Below are 19,369 nucleotides of genomic sequence, written 5' to 3'. Positions count from 1 at the left end.
GGAATAGTGCAAGGATACAGCCAGAGTGAACAAGACCCTATCTTTAAAAGAATAAATAAATAAATAAATAAGCGTGCAGGCTGGTAATTTTAACTGAGCTCAATGCTTTATATTTTCAACCACCAATCTAGGGCGATGAGAGTCAGCCTCAGCTCCAGACCCCATGCTAAGCTGATATCTTGAAGAATACCAGTAACACTGGTAGTTATCTTTATAGCTGCCCATCCATACTAAAAAAGTGCAAAATGTATTGAGGGTAACCTTACAGTACTAGAGAGGTTTCCTGTCTTCCCATATACATTATACTGCCTTGTTTACATTCACCCTTACCAAAGCTAGAAAGACTGTGGTGGCCTTATCAGAACTGAGATTCTGCTGCCTGTGGAGTATATGATGGTATAAATGGATAATATATTATCATACTTTCTTATCAAAATGCAGACCAATCAGCATCAGGGAAATAAAGTAAGAAAACACATGAATGAGGAGTCCACCAAGAGACACAGGATACTTGAGAAAATACATTGGATGAAAATTAATTAAATTTAATGAAATAAATTGATGGCTCAAAGCAATTCTTTGGGAAAAGAAAATACAACAAATTTAGGACATTGGTCTTTGAAAATAACCTCCATGTTTTTTTAGAAAAAGTTTTGTGACCTTGATGAATAATTATTTTTACAGTTTTGTATTCATTCATATTGTACAAATGCAGAGTGGTGTTATTTACTTATATATAGATAGAAAAAATTGCCAAACATTAAAAATAATGAATTATTTTCAAATTTATTGCAAGTTTTAAGAAGAAATAATAATTCTGTAATCTTCCTAGTATGAATGAACTCTACGACTTTGTAAAGCCTGTTTATCTCTGATATCAAGGTAAAGTATGCTCAGAACTAGCTAGGATCTAATGATCTGCTTCAGTGTATCAGCATTTTAGGCTTAATAGTACAAGGACAACATCAAAAAACCCAGCTTACATTCCCTATTCTGAAGATACTACGTTACACCAAACCTATTCCAGGCATGTAAACTTACTCATTAATACAGTGACCTGTCTATTAAAGAAAGTTAGTTAATAGCATGATCACAGTTTGTATTTGCTTTGTTTCAAGACTGTTATCTCCTTACTGTTATCGCTTTATTATGCTGGCCTAATAGTTTTTGCAACAGAAACAAACTCTGTGGCTGGCGGTGATCCTGCCCCTTGACCTGAATTGCTGTCTTCACTGTATCTCAGGCCCATGCCTGTGAGAACTGTGACTCTCCAGGTGCAGTAGCCACAGCCGGGTTATTAACTCTAAAGAGTACGAAAACAAAGAGACTCACCTCAGGCTCAGGGACAGCTGCTCCTCCTTGGACTTCAGCAGCTCCCCAACCTTAAAACTGGCACAGCCCAGGAAGCTTCTCTAGAAATAAGAAAGAATTTTTTTTTCTGTTAGCTTCTGGGATTCTTTATATTTTTTTCTCACACCAATTACACAGAATTAGTTTAGAAAAGAACAAAATGCTGAATCAATTAGCTCCAAAATACTGCACTGACAGAAATACAATGTTGAAATAATCAACTTGGTTAAAGTCAGATATCGGCAGCCTGGGAAATAACAAGAAGTAAAACACGGCAGGCAGGGCTTCCCACTAACGCGAATTTCCTCCCCAGGAGAAAACCAGGGTCAAGAAGATGCTAGACTTTCAATATTCAGCAGGATGTTCACTTACAAGAGTTCTTTAAATCACTGGCAATAGCAACTCTATGTTCCAGGCATGAGAAAATCTGCCTCTTGGAGCTATTTTTACATGGGGCTCTGTGTGAGTTATAAATAGAAAGACAATATTTCTCTTCATCACAGAAGCATTTAGAAGCATTTGCTTCCTTTTGTTGCTGTATTTTTTTTCTTTTTCCCAGCATGGGACAATTTCATCCTAACCACACAAATAAAGAGAACTCCTGTTATATTTTCTAAAATTAGTTTTTAAATATCTAACAACTGGGTGTCATGTTTACCAGTAAACTTTTGCTATCTACTCTTCGACTCAATGTAAAGACTAAATCTGTAAATTGTTCTTTTTTGTCTCTGCGTTGAAACTTGTGACTGTTCCTGCTGCTTCTGATTTGAATACTGGCAACATTATGGCATAAGTACCATAAAGCACGCGTCTCACGTTTCTTGAGGGCAATGGCTAACATGAAAGTATCAAGCCATAGCATTACCTAGGCCCTTGCCAACAGGCAGCCTGTGGTGCCCACAGGAGGCCAAAAGCTTTCTCCGAAGGCTCCTCTTGGCACAGACCTGCTGCCGGACTTGGCTGAATAAGAAGCCGGAGTTAAGGACCTGAGAGCAGCTGAATGTTCCCAGAAGAAGACAGAAGACTATTCCACGCTCCAAAAGAGGCATTGTGCAAATACTAAGTGATCTGCTGAAAGATCGAAATTCAAGGCAGAAAGTTTTTGAAATGAGTATGTATGTTTTTGTGTCATTTGGGTGATCAAGGAATCCAGGAGAAGGAATCAGGTCCCCTTGAATTAGAGTGACAAATGGTTGTGAGCTGCCCTGTGTGTCCTGTGCAAGAGCCATCTCTCCAGCCAACCCAGGTAAAAATGTTAATCCTCTTTACAAAACTCTACCCTAGAAGAACAGGTTGAAAAGGTTTAAAGACAGACACCTGAACACACAACTCAGTTTTGAAATTGTACACAACTCACTCAATGTTAGCCTCAATTAGATAACCTGAAGCTCAAAATGCTAGTATGTGTATCCAGTTACCAAGGCCCGGAAATTCTGAACTCATTATTGTTAGATGGAAAAATACTGAGTCAAACCAGAGTATCTAAGGAACAAGGAAATGAGAATGACTCAAAGCTGAAAACCAACACTGGGGGCTTTATTATCACAGAACCTGAGTGATGGTTAACAAGAGCAGAGGCTTCACCAAGCCCAAGGAGGCCCTTCAGTTCCCTTCGCAGAGAGCCCCTGGAAAGACACTGATGGAAGGCATTCTCTCAGACACGCTCTGGGGGTCTTTAGTCATTGCTTGTTTTTCTCCACTTGCATTGAACACTAGCTGACACATTTAAATGGCTTATCTTAAAACTCCACAAATAACTGAGATTTCACTAAGACAAAGTCGCCTATTTTCTGATATACTATCCCAGCTGCATACTCACTAGATACAGGAACAAAATGTTAGCAATGGATGAGAGACAGAACCTGCTTTCACGTAAGTGACTCATTTTTTTATTTTTAAGACAAGATCTCAAATCACTCACCTAGCAATCACTGCATACCATTGGATAACTTTTACTGTTATCCTCCTATCTCGGCCTCCTAAGAATCGGCATGTACCACTATAACCGGATCAACGAAGTTATTTTAATACAAGAAGGAGACACACTTATTTTGCAATTATTTATAAATCACTGTAACTTATTAAAAATGAGAATAAATGAAACCATCATGTACAAACAATATGGCAAAATGCCATTCTAGCCATTTTCAATTTAAATCTTTGTAAATATGTATTTTGCTGTTTTTAACATTGTGTGTCTGTAGTTTGGAGAATGGGCATATGCATGTGAATGCAGGTGGCCACGGAAACCAGAGAGGCTGCATTCCCTGGAGCTGGAGCTGGAAACAGCTGTGGCTGCCGCATGGGTGGGAACCAAACCCGGGGGCTCTGAAAGAAGAGCAGCTGCTCTGAACCACCGAGCCATCTTTCTAGAACACATTATAAACAAACAAACAAACAAATTATCTATTTTACCTTATCTTTCACTGATAATTAGGGGGTTTTAACTTATATTTCTATATTCTATTCCATTCATTAATCCCTTTCCAGCAACAGTCTTAACAGATCATAAATTTTGCAAGGCCCCTAACTTTCCAAGATTATTCAATGCACCCTTTGAAATCATGTAAGTCTGGAAGAAACTAGAGTAAAGCAAATGACACATACCATCATAATCACATGGCAGTCTATTTAGCAATAAGTATCAATCTCCCCAGACGGGAATTCTGCAGCCACAGACAGGTGGAGTGGCTATTTTTAGGCATGAGCTATGGACACACAATAAGGCACAGCTGCAAGCAAGATTGGTGAGCACAAGCACTGATGCTCTCTGCTGAACCATGAGCCCCTTCATAAGCTGACCTCTTCTGGTCATGATTGGGTGAGTGTGTGTCATGCATTGTCATGTATGATGAGAATACAAAGGCAATGACCTGTCAGAGGCAATGACCCAGAGACAAGCAGCCTCACCACAATTGTCAGCCAGGCCTGATCTCAGGAACAGTGTCAGAGCTTTCCAAAATAAGAGACATTAAATTTTATTATTGATGATGGCATGATAGAATGCCTGCCAAGTGAGAGAAGTTATTTAGTTAAAAAAAAAAAGTTCACTTTGTTCAAAACCTAATTTTATCTAAGGAGTCTATGTTGGATAAATGAATGACCAAAAGGCCCAATTTTGTTTATTTTTCTTTACTTGCTTACATTCTAGTTAGAATATAATATCAATGTCACCTTTCCTTTCCTCCCTCCAGACACCCATGTCCTTCTTTTAATCCTTTTTTTTGCCCCACAACTCTAAAGCTGATAGTTTCTTTTCCTTTATCATTGCCTATATGTGTGTGTGTGTGTGTGTGTGTGTGTGTGTGTGTGTGTGTGTGATCCATAGCTAGAGGGAAAAAACACACAATGCTAATGTAAAACAATAATGCTACATATATATATATTCTCATATACATATATGTTTATATTAAGATCTATTATAACATTGTAACAGCAAACAAAAGAATGAATATATAACTTTAACCAAGCATGTGAAAGACCTGAATGAAAAAAAACTTCAAGTCTCTGAAGAAAGAAACTGAAGATATCAGAAGATGGAAAGATGTCCCATGCTCATGGATCAGTAGAACTAACATAGTAAAAATGGCCATCCTACCAAAAGCAATCTACAGATTCAATGCAATACACGTAAAAATACCAACACAATTCTTTACATATTTTAAAAGAACAATTCTCAATTTCATATGGAAAAACAAACCCCCCAGAACTGCTGTACAACAATAGATCTTCTGGAGGTATCTCCATCCCTGATCTCAAGCTATATTATAGAGCAACAGTAATAAAATTTGCATGATATTGGCATAGAAAGAGAATGGTGGATTAATGGAATTGAATAGAAGATCCAGAAATAAACCCACACACATACCTTGTATTGTTTTTTACCTAAAACAATACAACGGGAAAAAGCATATTCAACAAATGGTGCTGGTCTAACTGGATGTCTACATGTAGAAAAATGCAAATAGATCCATATTAGACTAAAGTCTAAGTGGATCAAAGACCTCAACATAAAACCAGACACATTAAATCTGTCAGAAGAAAAAGTGAGGAAGAACCTTGAACTCATTGGCACAGAAGACAACTTCCCGAACAGAATATCAACAGCACAGGCTCTAAGATCAACAATCAATAAATGGGACCTCATGAAACTGAAAAGCTTCTGTAAAGCAAAGGACAGTGTCATCAGAACAAAACCTCAGCCTACAGATTGGGAAAGGATCTTTACCAACCCTATATCTGAATTTAAGAAGTTAAATACCAACAAACCAAGTAATCCAATTAAAAAATGGGCTACAGAGCTAAACAGAGAATTCTCAATAGAGGAATATCAAATGGCAGAGAAACACTTGAAGAAATGTTCAATGTCCTTAGTCATCAGCGAGACGAACATCAAAATGACCCTGAGATTTCATCTTACACCCATCAGCATGGCTAAGATCAAAAACTCAAGTGACAACACCTGCTGGAGAGGATATGGAGAAAGGGAAACCCTCCCCCATTGCTGGTGAGAATGTAAACTTGTACAACCACTTTGCAAATCAATCTGGTACTTTCTCAGACAATTAGGAATAGTGCTACCTCAAGATCCAGCTATAGCATTCCTAGGCATATATCCAAAATATGCTCAAGTACACAACAAGGGCATTTGCTCAACCATGTTTGTAGCAGCTTTATTCAAAATAGCCCAAAGCTAGATACAACCTAGATGTCTCTCAATGGAGGAATGTATAATACAGAAATTGTGGTACATTTACACAATGGAATACTACTCAGCTATTAAAAACAAGAAAATCATGAAATTTGCAGGCAAATGGTGGGAACTAGAAAACATCATCTTGAGTGAGGTAGCCCAGAAACAGAAAGACTCACATGGAATATACTCACTCATAAGTGGATATTAGCCACATAATATGGGATAAACATACTAAAATCTATACTCCTAAGGAAGCTAAACAACAAGGAAGATACTAGGGAAGATGCTCAATCCTCATTCAGAAGGACAAACGTGATATATATCGGAAGCAGGAAAAGACAGGGAACAGGACAGGAGCCTACCACAGACGGTCTCTGAAAGACTACTGATTAAGGTATCAAAGTGGGAGGGTGGGGAGGCTGAGGCTCATAGCCAAACTTTGGGCAGAGTACAGGGAATCTTATGAAAAAATGGAGAGATAGAAAGACCTGGAGGGGACAGAGGGGACAGGAGCTCCAAAAGGAGACCAACAGAGCAAAAAAAAAAAAAAAAAAAAAAAGCAAAACAAAATTGAGCCCTGGGGACCCTGAAGAGAATGAAGAATGATACCCCAACCAAGGACAATGCATGGAGAGGACTTAAAATCCTTCCTCAGATGTAACCCATAGACTCAAGTCTCCAAGTGGGGTCACATGAACTCAGTGACAGGCTCTCTGATCACCTCTCCCTGGGGTGCAGCCTTGCCAGGATACAGAGAAAGACAATGCAGCCAGTCCTGATGAGACCTGATAGGCTAGGGTCGGGTGAAAGGGGAAAGGACCTCCACCTATCAGTGGACTAGGGGAGGTGCATAGGGAGAGAATAGGGAACGAGGGTGGCATTGGGAGGAAATGAGGGAAGGGGTCACAGCCGGGATACAAATTGAATAAATTGTAATAAATGATAATATATAAAAAATAAAAATGGAAAAAATAATGAGTGTATATATATGTATGTATATTTATAAAATAGATCATAAATTTCACAAGACCACTAAACCACTAACTTTCTACTCTCGTTAACATACATTTTGAAATTGTATAGGTCTGGGTGGCTTTAGAATAAAGCAAACTATACATGTCATGATGATTATGGTATTCTTTTCTGCCATAAAGTAACTATTGCCATAAAACCAGATACCCTAAATCAATTGGAAAAAAAAGTGGGGAACAGCCTAGAACTCATTGGCACAGGAGACAACTTCCTGAACAGAACACCAACAGCACAGGCTCTAAGAACAATAATCAATAAATGGGACCTCATGAAACTGAAAAGTTTCTGTAAAGCAAAGGACACTGTCATCAAAACAAAATGACTGCCTACAGATTGGGAAAGAATCTTCACTAACCCTTTATCTGACAGAGGACTAATATCCAGTATATACAAAGAACTAAAGAAGCTGAAAAGCAGCAATCCAAGTAATCCAATTAAAAAATGGGGAACAGAGCTAAACAGAGAATTCTCGACAGAGGAATATCGAATGGCAGAGAAACACTTAAAGAAATGTTCATCCTCATTAGCCATCAGGGAAATGCAAATCAAAACGACCCTGAGATATCACCTTACACCCATCAGAATGGCCAAGATGAAAAACTCAAGCGATAACACATGCTGGAGAGGTTGTGGAGAAAGGGGAACCCTCCTCCACTGCTGGTGGGAATGTAAACTGGTACAACCACTCTGGAAATCTATCTGGCGCTTTCTAAGACAATTAGGAATAGTGCTTCCTCAAGACCCAGCTATACCACTGCTAGGTATATACCCAAGCTTTGCTCAAGTACACAAAAGGGATACTTGCTCAACCATGTTTATAGCAGCTTTATTTGTAATAGCCAGAACCTGGAAACAACCCAGATGTCCATCAACGGTGGAATGGGTACAGAAATTGTGGTATTTTTATACAATGGAATACTACTCAGCAATCAAAAAGGAGGAAATCATGAAATTTGCAGGCAAATGGTGGGATCTAGAAAAGATCATTCTGAGTGAAATATCCCAGAAGGAGAAAGACAAACATGGGATATACTCACTTATATGGACCTATAAGATATGATAAACATAATGAAATCTATACACCTAAAAAAGATAATCAATTGAGCGGACATGGGGTAAGATGATCAATCCTCGTTTAGAAAGACAGATGGGATGTGCATTGAACGTATGACAGGAGTCTACTGAGCGCATCTGAAAGACTCTAACTAGCAGTGTTTTCAAAGCAAAGACTCATGACCAAACCTTTGGCAGAGTACAGGGAATCATAAGAAAGAAGGGGAGATAGTCTGATGGGGAAAGGATAGGAGCTCCACAAGGACCAAATATATCTGGGCACAGGGTCTTTTCTGAGACTGACATTCAACCAAGGACCATGTATGGATATAACCTAGAACCTCCACTCAGATGTAGCCTGTGGTAGCTCAGTAACCAATTGGTTTCCCAAAGTGAGGGGAACAGGGACTATTTCTAACAGGAACTCAATGACTGGCTCTTTGGTCTCCCCACCCCCGAAGGGAGGAGCAGTCCTGTTAGGCCACAGAGGAGGGCTTTGCAGCCAGTCCTGAAGATACCTGATAAAACAGGATCAGATGAATGGGGAGGAGGTCCCCCCTATCAGTGGACTTGGAAAGGGGCATGGTGGAGATGAGGGAGGGAGGGAGGGACTGGGAGGGAATGAGGGATCGGGACACAGCTGGGATACAGAGTTAATAAAATGTAACTGATAAAAAAAATAAAAAAAATAAAAATAAATAAATAAATAAATAAAGTAACTATTGCCATATATGTTTATTATTATGTATTATGTATTTGTGCATTATATGTAATATATGGGCAAATACATGAATACAATATATAATTGTGTGTGTGCTGAGTTTATTTTTATTGTTTCTGTGCATATGTTTTCAGAGTTGACTTTGCATTGGATCTCTAATCAGGAGGCTCATGCCTGGAAAAGCTAACTCTTCTCACAGTAGCAGTCATTGGCTCTCTGTAGTTCTGTCTATGGGTGGGAATCTGAGATCTTTCATATTATCAAACCTGTTGATTTGTCATTGTTCAAGTCTTCTCTAAGGAACATTTTTTTTTAATTTAACTTTATTTTTATTATTTACTCACTTTACATCCCAGTTGTAGCTCCCTCCCTTGTCTCCTCCTGGTCCTAATCTCTCTCCCTCTTTCTCCTTCTTCCCCTTCCCTATTTCTCAGAAAAGGGGGAGCCCTCCTCCCTTAACATCTGACTCCAGCTTATCAAGTCTCATTAGGACTGTTTGCATCCTCTTCCTCTGTGTCCTGCCAAATGCCCCACCACTACTACCACCACCAGAAGTGATCAAAGAACAGGCAATAGAATCCATGTCAGAGACAGCACCTGCTCCCCTTACTAGGAAATCTACATGGAGACTGAGCTGCCCATTGGCTACATCTATGTAGGGAGCCTAGGTCCTCTTCATGCATGGTCCTTGGTTGGTGCATCTGGCTCTGCAGGGACCCCTGTTGGCTGTGTTGGTCTCCTTATGGAGCTCCTGTCCACTCTGAGTCCTTCTATTCCTTCACTCTTTCCTAGGACTCTCTGCACTCTGCCCAAAGTTTGGCAGTGAGTTTTAACATTTGCTTCACTCCCCTGTTGGGTGGAGTCTTTCAGATGTCACTTCAGGTAGTTTCCCATACTGTTCACTCTCTTCAATCACTTCCAGTGTCTAGTCTATTTGCCCTTCAGAATGAGAAATGTGTATCCTCCCTCAGGTCCTCCTTGGAACATTTTTAAGACAGGAAGTTATATAGCAGACTTCCTGGTACTCTGGCTCTTACAGTTTTTCTGGCCCCTCTTCCATTATGTTCCCTGAGGTTCCATTTTAAAAATAGTATATAATTGTTTTACATTGTAACAACAAACAGTATAATTGCCTATATATTTACATTCCAGTAGGTTTCTGTTATTCTCATTTTTGTTTATTTTACCTCAGTATAAGTTAACAAAGATCCTCCCAATCACCAACCCCATATTAGAGAACCCACCATCCACCTATGTGAGCACTCACTGGACAGTCTAGAAAGGAACACATTAGAGAAAAATCAGTCTTCTCTCTTTCTGAGTACTCACAGAGAGTGGGGAAAACAGCTAATGATGTTAATGCAAAAGATTAATGACCCACAGTATTATTTTAAACTTAAAGTAATCCAGACAAATCGTTAGTAACTCCATGAGAAAAGCAGAGTGCATTATCAACACTAAGACAGGGTTTGAGATGACACAGCTGTGGGTCTTGTGCCTCAGAGCAGGCTTCTGCCCACCTCAATTCTATGGAAAAACAGAATATTTGAAGTAGGAAGGAAAGGAAAAAGAAGATGGCGTGGAGAAGAGGATAAGGGGGAGGAGAAGAAAAAGAGAAAGGAGGAAGGGGAGAAAAACGACAAAGAGGGGAGAAAGATAGGGAGAATAAGAGGAAGAGGAGGAGGATTATCATTATTTAGTTGAACAATATCTGCAATATAAAAAGAAAAATATATATGTGAAAGGAAAAATACAAATCAGAAGGAATTCTAAATAAGATAAAAAGTGGAAGACATTTTAAAGGCAATGAGATCTTACACATTTATTACTGTTGAGAAAATATTTCCCATGATTCCAATTTGCTCAGATTTGTATTAGAAAATGTGAAATATTTACAAGAAGCTCGAGCTTGTTGAAGCAATGCCTGTAAGGAGGAGAAAGCCTGAAGTCTGTAAGATTGATGCCTCTTCCACGCAGCCACAGCAGTTACCTGTCAGGAAGCCACATTAGACCAGGTGGGAACTCTGGTCTCTTGCTTCTATTCTGAGCATCTTTTCATCTGAGGATGAAAAGTGCCTGAGTTTCCAGCACAGGTGGCAACATTCCCTGTCGTGACAGGCTCTTGGTTTGCACAGTTCATAGCTCTGAACTTCCTTGCCTGTTCACGATAATGCAACACTCACAAGTATCATCCTGGGGAAGATGATCATGAAAACATATAGCATGTCATTTCAACCACTCAGCTGGCTAGAGAGTAATAGCCAGAGTGTAAAGAGAGGCCATCAATGGCTAATCCTAAAATCTCTCCACAGGGAGTTTAGAGCCAAAAGTTTATCCTGCTGTGCTCTGTAGGGACTTGGACCATGCTATATATAGACAGACAGTTCACCAGACTTGAAACCTCATGTTGTCTGTCCAGAGTGACTCCCCTGATCGCTACTAAGGCCACCAGCTGAGATGCTGAAGCACTTATAGTACCACAAGCCAGTAACCCTCCACCATGAAGGTTTACATCATAAAGCCTTCGCTGGAAAGGTCGTCCAAGTGCTGCACAGAGCCGCCCAAACGCAGTAGCTACTAGTTTAATATCTGACAATGGGGCCACTCCAAGTAGAGGAATCCATAAAACTTTTCATTTCCACAGCGCTTAGAAGACTTAGCATGGAAAAAGGAGCATGGACTAGAACTTTGTTTTATATTGATCATATCTTACAAATATATAGTATTTAGTGAATTAACTACCAATGCAATTAATTTGATCTGTTTCTCTGAACTGTCTAAAAACCTGACTGTTGGACATTTTTAAATAATGCCTGTGTCACATCTTGTATGTTGAAGACAGCATTCGTCATGGAAGTGTTTCATCTTGCCTCTGAGAAGCCAGGAGGAATGAGAGAGAACACGCCCACCTGCCCTTCCTTCTCCTGTCCTACTGGTGGCTACTCCGGTAACTGGCATTCTGTTCAGGCAACTTTCACTTCAGTGTGTGTTTTTGAAACATTCCCTTGGTATGTTGCCAGGCGGCTGCTTTCCATGAGAAGGAATGAATAGCACCTACTCCTGGGCTCCTCACACTCAGTGGAAGGAAGAAGGCTGCCAAGTTCCTGAAAGATTTCTAAACAGGCTTTCAATGCCTTCAGCTCCACTTGCTTGACTCCTCTCTGAGGGTAGAGACCCAAGGGATTTTCCTTGCAGGGCTGTCTATTCAAATTCTGCCACCACCAACTCTGGCCTTGGCTAAACAGGAAGAACTAGCACCCCTGGTAGCTTCATGCTCTTTGAACTTCTACAGGTTGGAGATGCAATGCTTCATGTGTGACAGGGAAACCTCAGTGGGTATTCAACCCTGCTCTGAACAGACATTTAGCCTGCTGCTTGATCCACAACCTAGTGTTGTAATGGCAGGAAGCAAGAAGACACCACATCCTGTGCCTGTGCCAACTAGTTAGTTCCCTGTTGCTTTCCTCTGATGCTGCAGCTCACACCTCCAACTCCCCAAGTTTTCAGGAGTGCTGCCTTACAAGTACAATCCAGCTACCTGCAGGACAATGTCCAGACTCATCTCTCACTATCTAAACTGAATATGAAACTCATTTGAGAATGGGTTATTTCAGGAAACAATAGATAAATTCTACTCGATTCAACAACAAAAAGAAGGTGGCTCCTCAAGTAACCACACCCTGCTAATTTAATTGCTTTTGTCAGCTACCAGGTAGGCAGGAAGTCAGTCAGAATCCAAACCATTACCTTACAAATGACCTGTGTACCTTGGAAATATAGCAAGCACCTACCCCAACTTCTGGCGGGGGATCCTTGTGATCCGGAAGGACACTGGTTCGAATCTATGGAGAAAAACAAACATTTCCTAGGTGACTTCAGAACAGAAACTTGGGCAGAAGTCTCACACAGGTCCTGGCCTTTTGCTTTCTTCAGATAACGTCAGTCTATTCAAACGTTTGAGTTAATCATCAATGAAGAGACTCGCCCTCAGTGTCCACTGAAGTGCAGTAAAGCTGTCTTTTTACAGTTCTGAGGTTTCCTGACTTTTCCAGCAAGGCAGGGCCACCTGATCCTCACCCATCTATCTCCTCAGAGCACACATCCTGGACTTAGGTGACTCACTTTTATATCCTCACAAATGAACTTCCATTCACTCTTCAGGAATGTTAGAGTTGGTGTAGAGAAAGCATACCATGCATGCTGGGCAACTATTCTCTGAATGACAGCCAATATCCAACCTCCTTACAGATTTCCCTTCCTGAGAAAACGCTAGGTCCTGTGATAAGATGACATCTGAAGTAGTTTGAAAAGCAGGTCTCAATTTGATGGGAAAAGGGTCAAAATCCAGTCACCAGGAGAAGCTTGCCACATGAACACGCCACGTGAACATGAACCCTTTGAGCAATTAGACATGCACATTCACAGAGTGGTGATTATCTGTCCATGTTTTCCACTAGAGTCGTGGGAGTATTTTCAAACTATTTGTACTCATCCCTGCAATTGGATTTTCTGAGTTAAGCCTAGTTCTCCTAAGAACAATAAAAAGTTCCAAATGAGAGAGAGATTATCTTTCATCTTTCTCAGATAAGAGAAGAGGAAGCAAGAACAAATGTGACTGTCATGACAGCCTTTGAAATAAAGATAAGATGAGACAGTTAAGGGAATATAGGAAAATATCAAACTCTGCCCTGCTTAACTGGAGAGCAAGGGTTGGCTGGGAGGGATGTGAATAAATGAAGAGACCTGAAGTATGCTGTGGAAAACATTTCGTGAGGTCATTCTAACAAAACCCCTTTAGAAGCACAGCTCTGTGAATCCCTGAGGTTCTGATATGACCTGATAACGTGTCAATGGTCCCAGTAGGAAGGGGTGGTTACTATATCTCTACCAGTGTTAAAAAGCTTCATACATCTTCTATGGCCCTCCAATCTTTAACATAGTTTCCATCTCCAAATAAAGCCATGAGTTATGGCAGAGCATGCCTTTTGATTCCCAGCTCGAGGCTCTTTATTTCTTATGACAGACCATTTGCACAATGTTTCAGGCGTTACACCACCAAACAGTTTACCACGGCACAAAATAAATGACAGGAAAGATTCCAGTAGAGTAAACAGCACAATGCATAGAATGCACTCAGCTCAGAATGCTTGGTAGAAGCACCCTTGCTAAAAGTTTGCTGCCTTGGTGGCTACATGACTGTTCCTTAGCCAAGGTCATGATTCAGTCTCCATATCTGAGAGCCATCAGCCACCCTCGGAAGATGGGGAAACTATGTAAATATTGAGTGTGGATTCGCGCACATGCATGCATTCCTTTTATAAAATTATCCATAAGTTCAGTTGCTGTTTCTCTCTTTACAGTAACCAGAATACATAGTTATATTATATGTTCTATTAATATACCAATACATTAATATACATTAATTATATATTTAATAGTAATAAATAATTATACAATATTCTTATTAATTAATTACTTATCTATAATAAACATATAATATTTATATTAATATATATTCTGGTAAATATATATGTGGGTGTATGAGTGTTATTTGAATTCTTTTGCAAAATGTTAACTACTAACATTCTCAAAAAGGATGTACTTGTATTGAAAAATAAATTGAAGAGTGAAACTGGGGATACAAAAACATGAGTAGGATTGCATAAAAAAGTTGATTTAGATTATATGTATGTGCATATGAGACAGACAGGGTTAGAATAATATTAACAATTCCAGCATGCTCCATTAAACTCCTATATTCATGCGATTTTTATTATTCCTTATAAATATGGATAAGCTGCAGAAGAAAGAAGATTCTATGTCCCAAGTCATGTACATAAAAAAGTAAAGGTATCAGAGGCTGGTTTGTGTATGCTGGTCTGTGTATGTGTGTTTTTATGTGTGAAGAGGGAGAAGAGAAGGGGTAGGGGAAGACAGAAAAAAATAACTTTATATTTATTTGAATAATAGAAGGTTAAGTGCAAGGTTGTACAATTTTAAAATGTTTAAGTTGGTACTGTTGATGTCATGGTGCCACTTTTCATACATATAATGTAACCTATTACGTTTCTCCATTGCTGGAACAGTGGTTTGCCAGTGTTAGGGGCCCATTCTTCTCTTTCGGGCTTTCCTGTCTAGTGGCTGTAATAAATAAAAGCCATCTGAGTACAATATAGTAAGTGCTACATTAGAAATGTGAGCATTTGCTACAGATGTTTAGAAAGGACACTAACTACTAAGCCTGTGGGTATCAGGGGAGGCTGCAGAGAGGAGGTGCTCAGGATTGTAATAGATGAGTAGGGGTTGTCAGCAGGGAAGGACACAATGAAGCATAAAGCATAAAAGGCAATAAGTATGCCTTTTGTCTGTTAATGTCCTATGTCGTATGTCTGTTAAAGTCCTACTTTCTTGGCAAAGTGTTTGCTCCCAAGGGTCCTTCAGGGAGCTTGCAAGGAGGTTACTTGAGCTAAATAGGTTTGGAGAAATAGGTTGGGCTCCACAATCTATAAGGTTGTGATGTTATACAATTGGCACTTTTTTTCTTATATACTTCTTCTAGGCAATGGAAAATCAGGGAGGCTATTCATGAAGGCACAGGAATCATCCCAAGTTCTAAGAGCTCCGAGCCTTGCCTTTCCATGTCTATATTAGCTTTCTTTTTCTTTTCTTTTTTTTCTTATTATTTATTTTTTAAATTTTTTAATTTATTATAATTTACTTTGTATCCCAGCTGTAGCCCTCTCCCTCATCCCTTCCCAATCCCGCACTCCTTCCCTCTTCTGCTCCTTCTCCAGTCTACTGATGGTGGATGTCCTATCAGTAGACTGGGAAAGGAGACTAGCCATCTGACCCTAGTCTATTATGTCTCATCAGTACTGTCTGCATTGTCTTCCTCTGTAGCTTGGGAAGGCTGCTCCCCCGTCAGGGAGAAGTGATCAAAGAGCTAGCCACCAAGTTCATGTCAGAGACAACTCCTGTTCCCCTTACTAGGACACCCACTTGGAGAGTGAGCCTTCATGGGCTACATCTGTGCAGGGGTTCTAGGTTATTTCCATGAATGGTCCTTGGTTGGAGTATCAGTCTCAGAAAAGACCCCTGGGTCCAGATTTTTTTTTTTTTGTTCTGTTGCTCTCTTTGTGGTGTTCCAGTCCTCTCCAGGTCTGTTTACAACAAGGACATTTGTTCAATCATGTTTGTAGCAGCTTTATTTGTAGCCAAATCTGGAAACAACATAGATGTCCCAAATTGAGGAATGGATACAGAAATTGTGGTACATTTACACAATGGAAAACTACCCAGCAATTAAAAACAAAGAAATTATGAAATTTGCAGGCAAATGGTGGGAACTAGAAAAGATCATCCTGAGTGAGGTACCCCAGAAGCAAAAAGACACACATGGTATATACTCACTTATAAGTGGATATTAGACATAAAATATAGGATAAACATACTAAAATATATATACCTAAAGAAGCTAAACAAGGAGGAGGACCCTGGGTAAGATGATCAATCCTCATTCAGAAAGGCAAATGGGATAGACCTCGGGAGATGGAGAAAACAGGGAACAGGACAGGAGCTTACCACAGAGGGCCTCTCCTCTGACTCTACCCAGCAGATTGAGATTCATAGCCAAACTTTGGGCTATGGTAATTTTCTTAATGAGATTAGTACAAGTCATTGTATTGTGTCCTTTACAGCCTGGGGGCTGTTCTGAGGCTAGAAAGAGGAGGTAAGAAGTGAGAGGGACATTAGGGAGTGAAATAAATGAGCAGGAAAGGATTAAGGTGAGAGGGAAACAGGTGAAAGACAGAGGACCAAGGATGTTAGACAGAGCAGGAGTGTGTTACTGATAACATAGTTCTGGAAAAAACAGAATGTGGCCTCCACATCAAGAAAACATGGAACCACGGATGTTACTGTACTATTTGGAAGGTTCTAGCTCCTTACCATGTCATGCCTCCCAAAAATTAATGGCCTTCCTTGGGAATTCATTTTTTTCCCTTTTGTTTTTATTTACATTTTTTCCTACTAAATGTCTTTCTTTTTTTTCTTATTTTATTTTATTTTACTTTTTTTTCTTTTTTTATTTTATTATTTTTTTATCAGTTACATTTTATTAACTCTGTATCCCAGCCATGTCCCGATCCCTCATTCCCTCCCAGTCCCTCCCTCCCTCCCTCATCTCCACCGTGCCCCTTTCCAAGTCCACTGATAGGGGGGACCTCCTCCCCATTCATCTGATCTGTCTTTCATGTGCCTCTCCCAGAATTTTTCCAGAACACAGAGATCAAAGCCCATTGGCTTGGGTCTAGAGGTTTATAACAGCAAATAAACCAACGCAGACCAGGTTATGGGTATGACCCAATGCATGTCCACACTGTGAGTGCCTTCTTGCTTAGACCCTAAGATCATGTAAAGCAAATTGCTTTCCTGTCTTTTTTTCCTCGGTGTCAACCCCAGAAGTTCAAGGTTCATATATTTTAGCTTTGAAATGATAAACATAGGTAAATGTTGATATGATAACCATATGCCAGCAGTTGACGAGTAACCCTGACTCTCACATTGGCTCCCTGCAGACCACCTTGCTAACTTCAAAACCTCCAGGAGCTTCAGGATATAACTGTAGTAGGTAAACATAACACATTCATATCTACAGACAAAAACTCCTGAAGCCAGTGGATCTTGGTATATAGAATGTGGATGCTGCATTTTCCACTGCTGAGGAAGTAACTAAGCCTTTGGCAGTTGACTACACTGGAGATTCAGAGCCAGTAAAGGAGAAGGTCAGAGTCTGTGTCCCTGGCTGCATTTCTGTACCTCAGGTGTGTCCATTTGTCCATTGGTAGGTAAGGACAGAGCCATTGCCTCTAGCTAGACACAGGTAGACTGGAGGGGGAAAGTTGGGGACTATCTGGGAGGAATACTCATGAAAGAGCCTCTATCCTCCACTGAGAATATGGTCCAGCTTGGTGATGTATGATGCATTTGGAAGTGCATTGAATATAGAATCAGTTTTTATTTCCTAACATAAATGCTGCTCTAGACCTCTGTAAGTGTTGACATTTTCTTACTCCACTTTGAGGAGAAACACAACTACATTGGTATTGAAACATGAGATTATGATGGGTACAAAATGTCTGTAATACTAATATTCAGTACAGAAGTATCTCAGGACCCCTTTCACTCAGGTGTAACCCCTTAATTCAACTCCACCAATGCAATATGTCAGAAATGTCTGTTGAAACCAGGGGGGTAAGGAGGTAGTCTCAAGAGGGTACAGTATGCCTCTGTGTTGTCTCCTTTATCTAACAGCCAATATTCAGGTCACCAAATTATCTGGCAGCATACCAGCAGCAGATTTAGAAAGCCAAGTCTCTAAAGAATCACATGACAGAAAATTTTAACAGCTAATGGCCACTAGCCAGCACATCTCCGTATTAACTGGCAGTAGAACTTTTCATAGGAGTGTATCAAGCCTAACTGCCTAAAAGATCATGTGCTGATTTGTTTGCAGTTCTGTCAGAACTCCAGGTGTGGCATTACTGCTTCTCCAGGAAGATATCACAAGGCTGACATCCAGGGCCAAGCTGCCTCTGTCCACATTCAGAAGCTCCACTGTGAAAGATCTGCCTCCAAATATCCATGGGCTCTAAGCTGAACTGAGTGTCCTACATAGTTCTAGAACAGAGGCCTCCTTCTCTAGATGGCTTCCAGCTGAGAGAAATAAAAATGTCAGAGGCTTCCCATTTGCACTTCTTGCTGTGTGGTCTCCTCCGTGCTCAAATCAAGCACTAGAAAACTCTTTGTACCAAATTCTTCTCACACAGATCTTTGTCTTGAGAAAAAGTCCATGCCCATGGGCTGCCCATAGATGTCCTCTGAAAGACTTCCACACATCCAAGCAGATGCCGAGACTCACAGCCAAACTTTGGGCAGAATCCAGGGATCTTATGAGACAGGAGCTTCACAAGAAGACCAACAGAGGCAACAAATCTGTGCACAGGGTATCTGCAGAGACTGATGCACCAACCAAGGACCATCATGGAAAGGACATAGGCCCCTGCTCAGATGTAGCCAATAGGTAGCTTAGTCTCCATGTGGGCTCCCTAGTAAGGAGAGCAAGGGTTGTCTCTAGTATGGGCTCTGTTGCCTGTTCATGGATTACTTCCCACTGGCAAGGCAGCCTTGCCAGGCCACAAAAGAAGAGGATACAGCCAGTCCTGATGAGATTTGTTACCCTGGGGTCAGTTAATAGGGGAGGAGGAATTTCCTGAGGACTAGGAAGATTGGGAAGAACAGAGAGGAAGGGTGGCACTGGGATGAGATGAGGGAGGGGGGATGTGAAGTGAATAAATAAAAAAACTAAAACAGACAAACAAAAAAGGCTATTTCCTCTTGCAAGCTTACTTGAATGGACTGGGTGTCTTCAAAATACCTCTTTTCTCTTTAATTTAAAACAGACTTATTAAAACTGATAAAGAAACTATAATTATACCTAGCCATGAATATTAATTTAA

At 40.3% G+C, this 19,369-nt stretch overlaps 1 protein-coding gene across 11 annotated transcripts in view; it reads right to left on the bottom strand.

Annotated features, from left to right (window-relative positions):
* The window catches only part of Inpp4b (inositol polyphosphate-4-phosphatase type II B), a 796,958-nt gene that overhangs the window by 265,232 nt on the left and 512,357 nt on the right, over window positions 1–19,369 (bottom strand). For 10 of the 11 annotated variants that reach the window (XM_060393235.1, XM_060393232.1, XM_060393233.1 and 7 more), the window contains 2 exons: window positions 12,644–12,694; window positions 1,333–1,412 (listed from right to left, as the gene is read on the bottom strand). In XM_060393235.1, coding sequence (XP_060249218.1) covers window positions 1,333–1,412; window positions 12,644–12,694 — 131 coding nt within the window. The remainder of the gene's footprint in view (window positions 1–1,332; window positions 1,413–12,643; window positions 12,695–19,369) is intronic. The other variant, XM_060393234.1, reaches the window with a different exon arrangement.

Source organism: Meriones unguiculatus, chromosome 10, assembly GCF_030254825.1.
Source record: "Meriones unguiculatus strain TT.TT164.6M chromosome 10, Bangor_MerUng_6.1, whole genome shotgun sequence".
Lineage (NCBI taxonomy): Eukaryota > Metazoa > Chordata > Mammalia > Rodentia > Muridae > Meriones > Meriones unguiculatus.
Note: the sequence above shows the minus strand (reverse complement) of the source record. Positions and strands in the feature narration are given on the sequence as shown.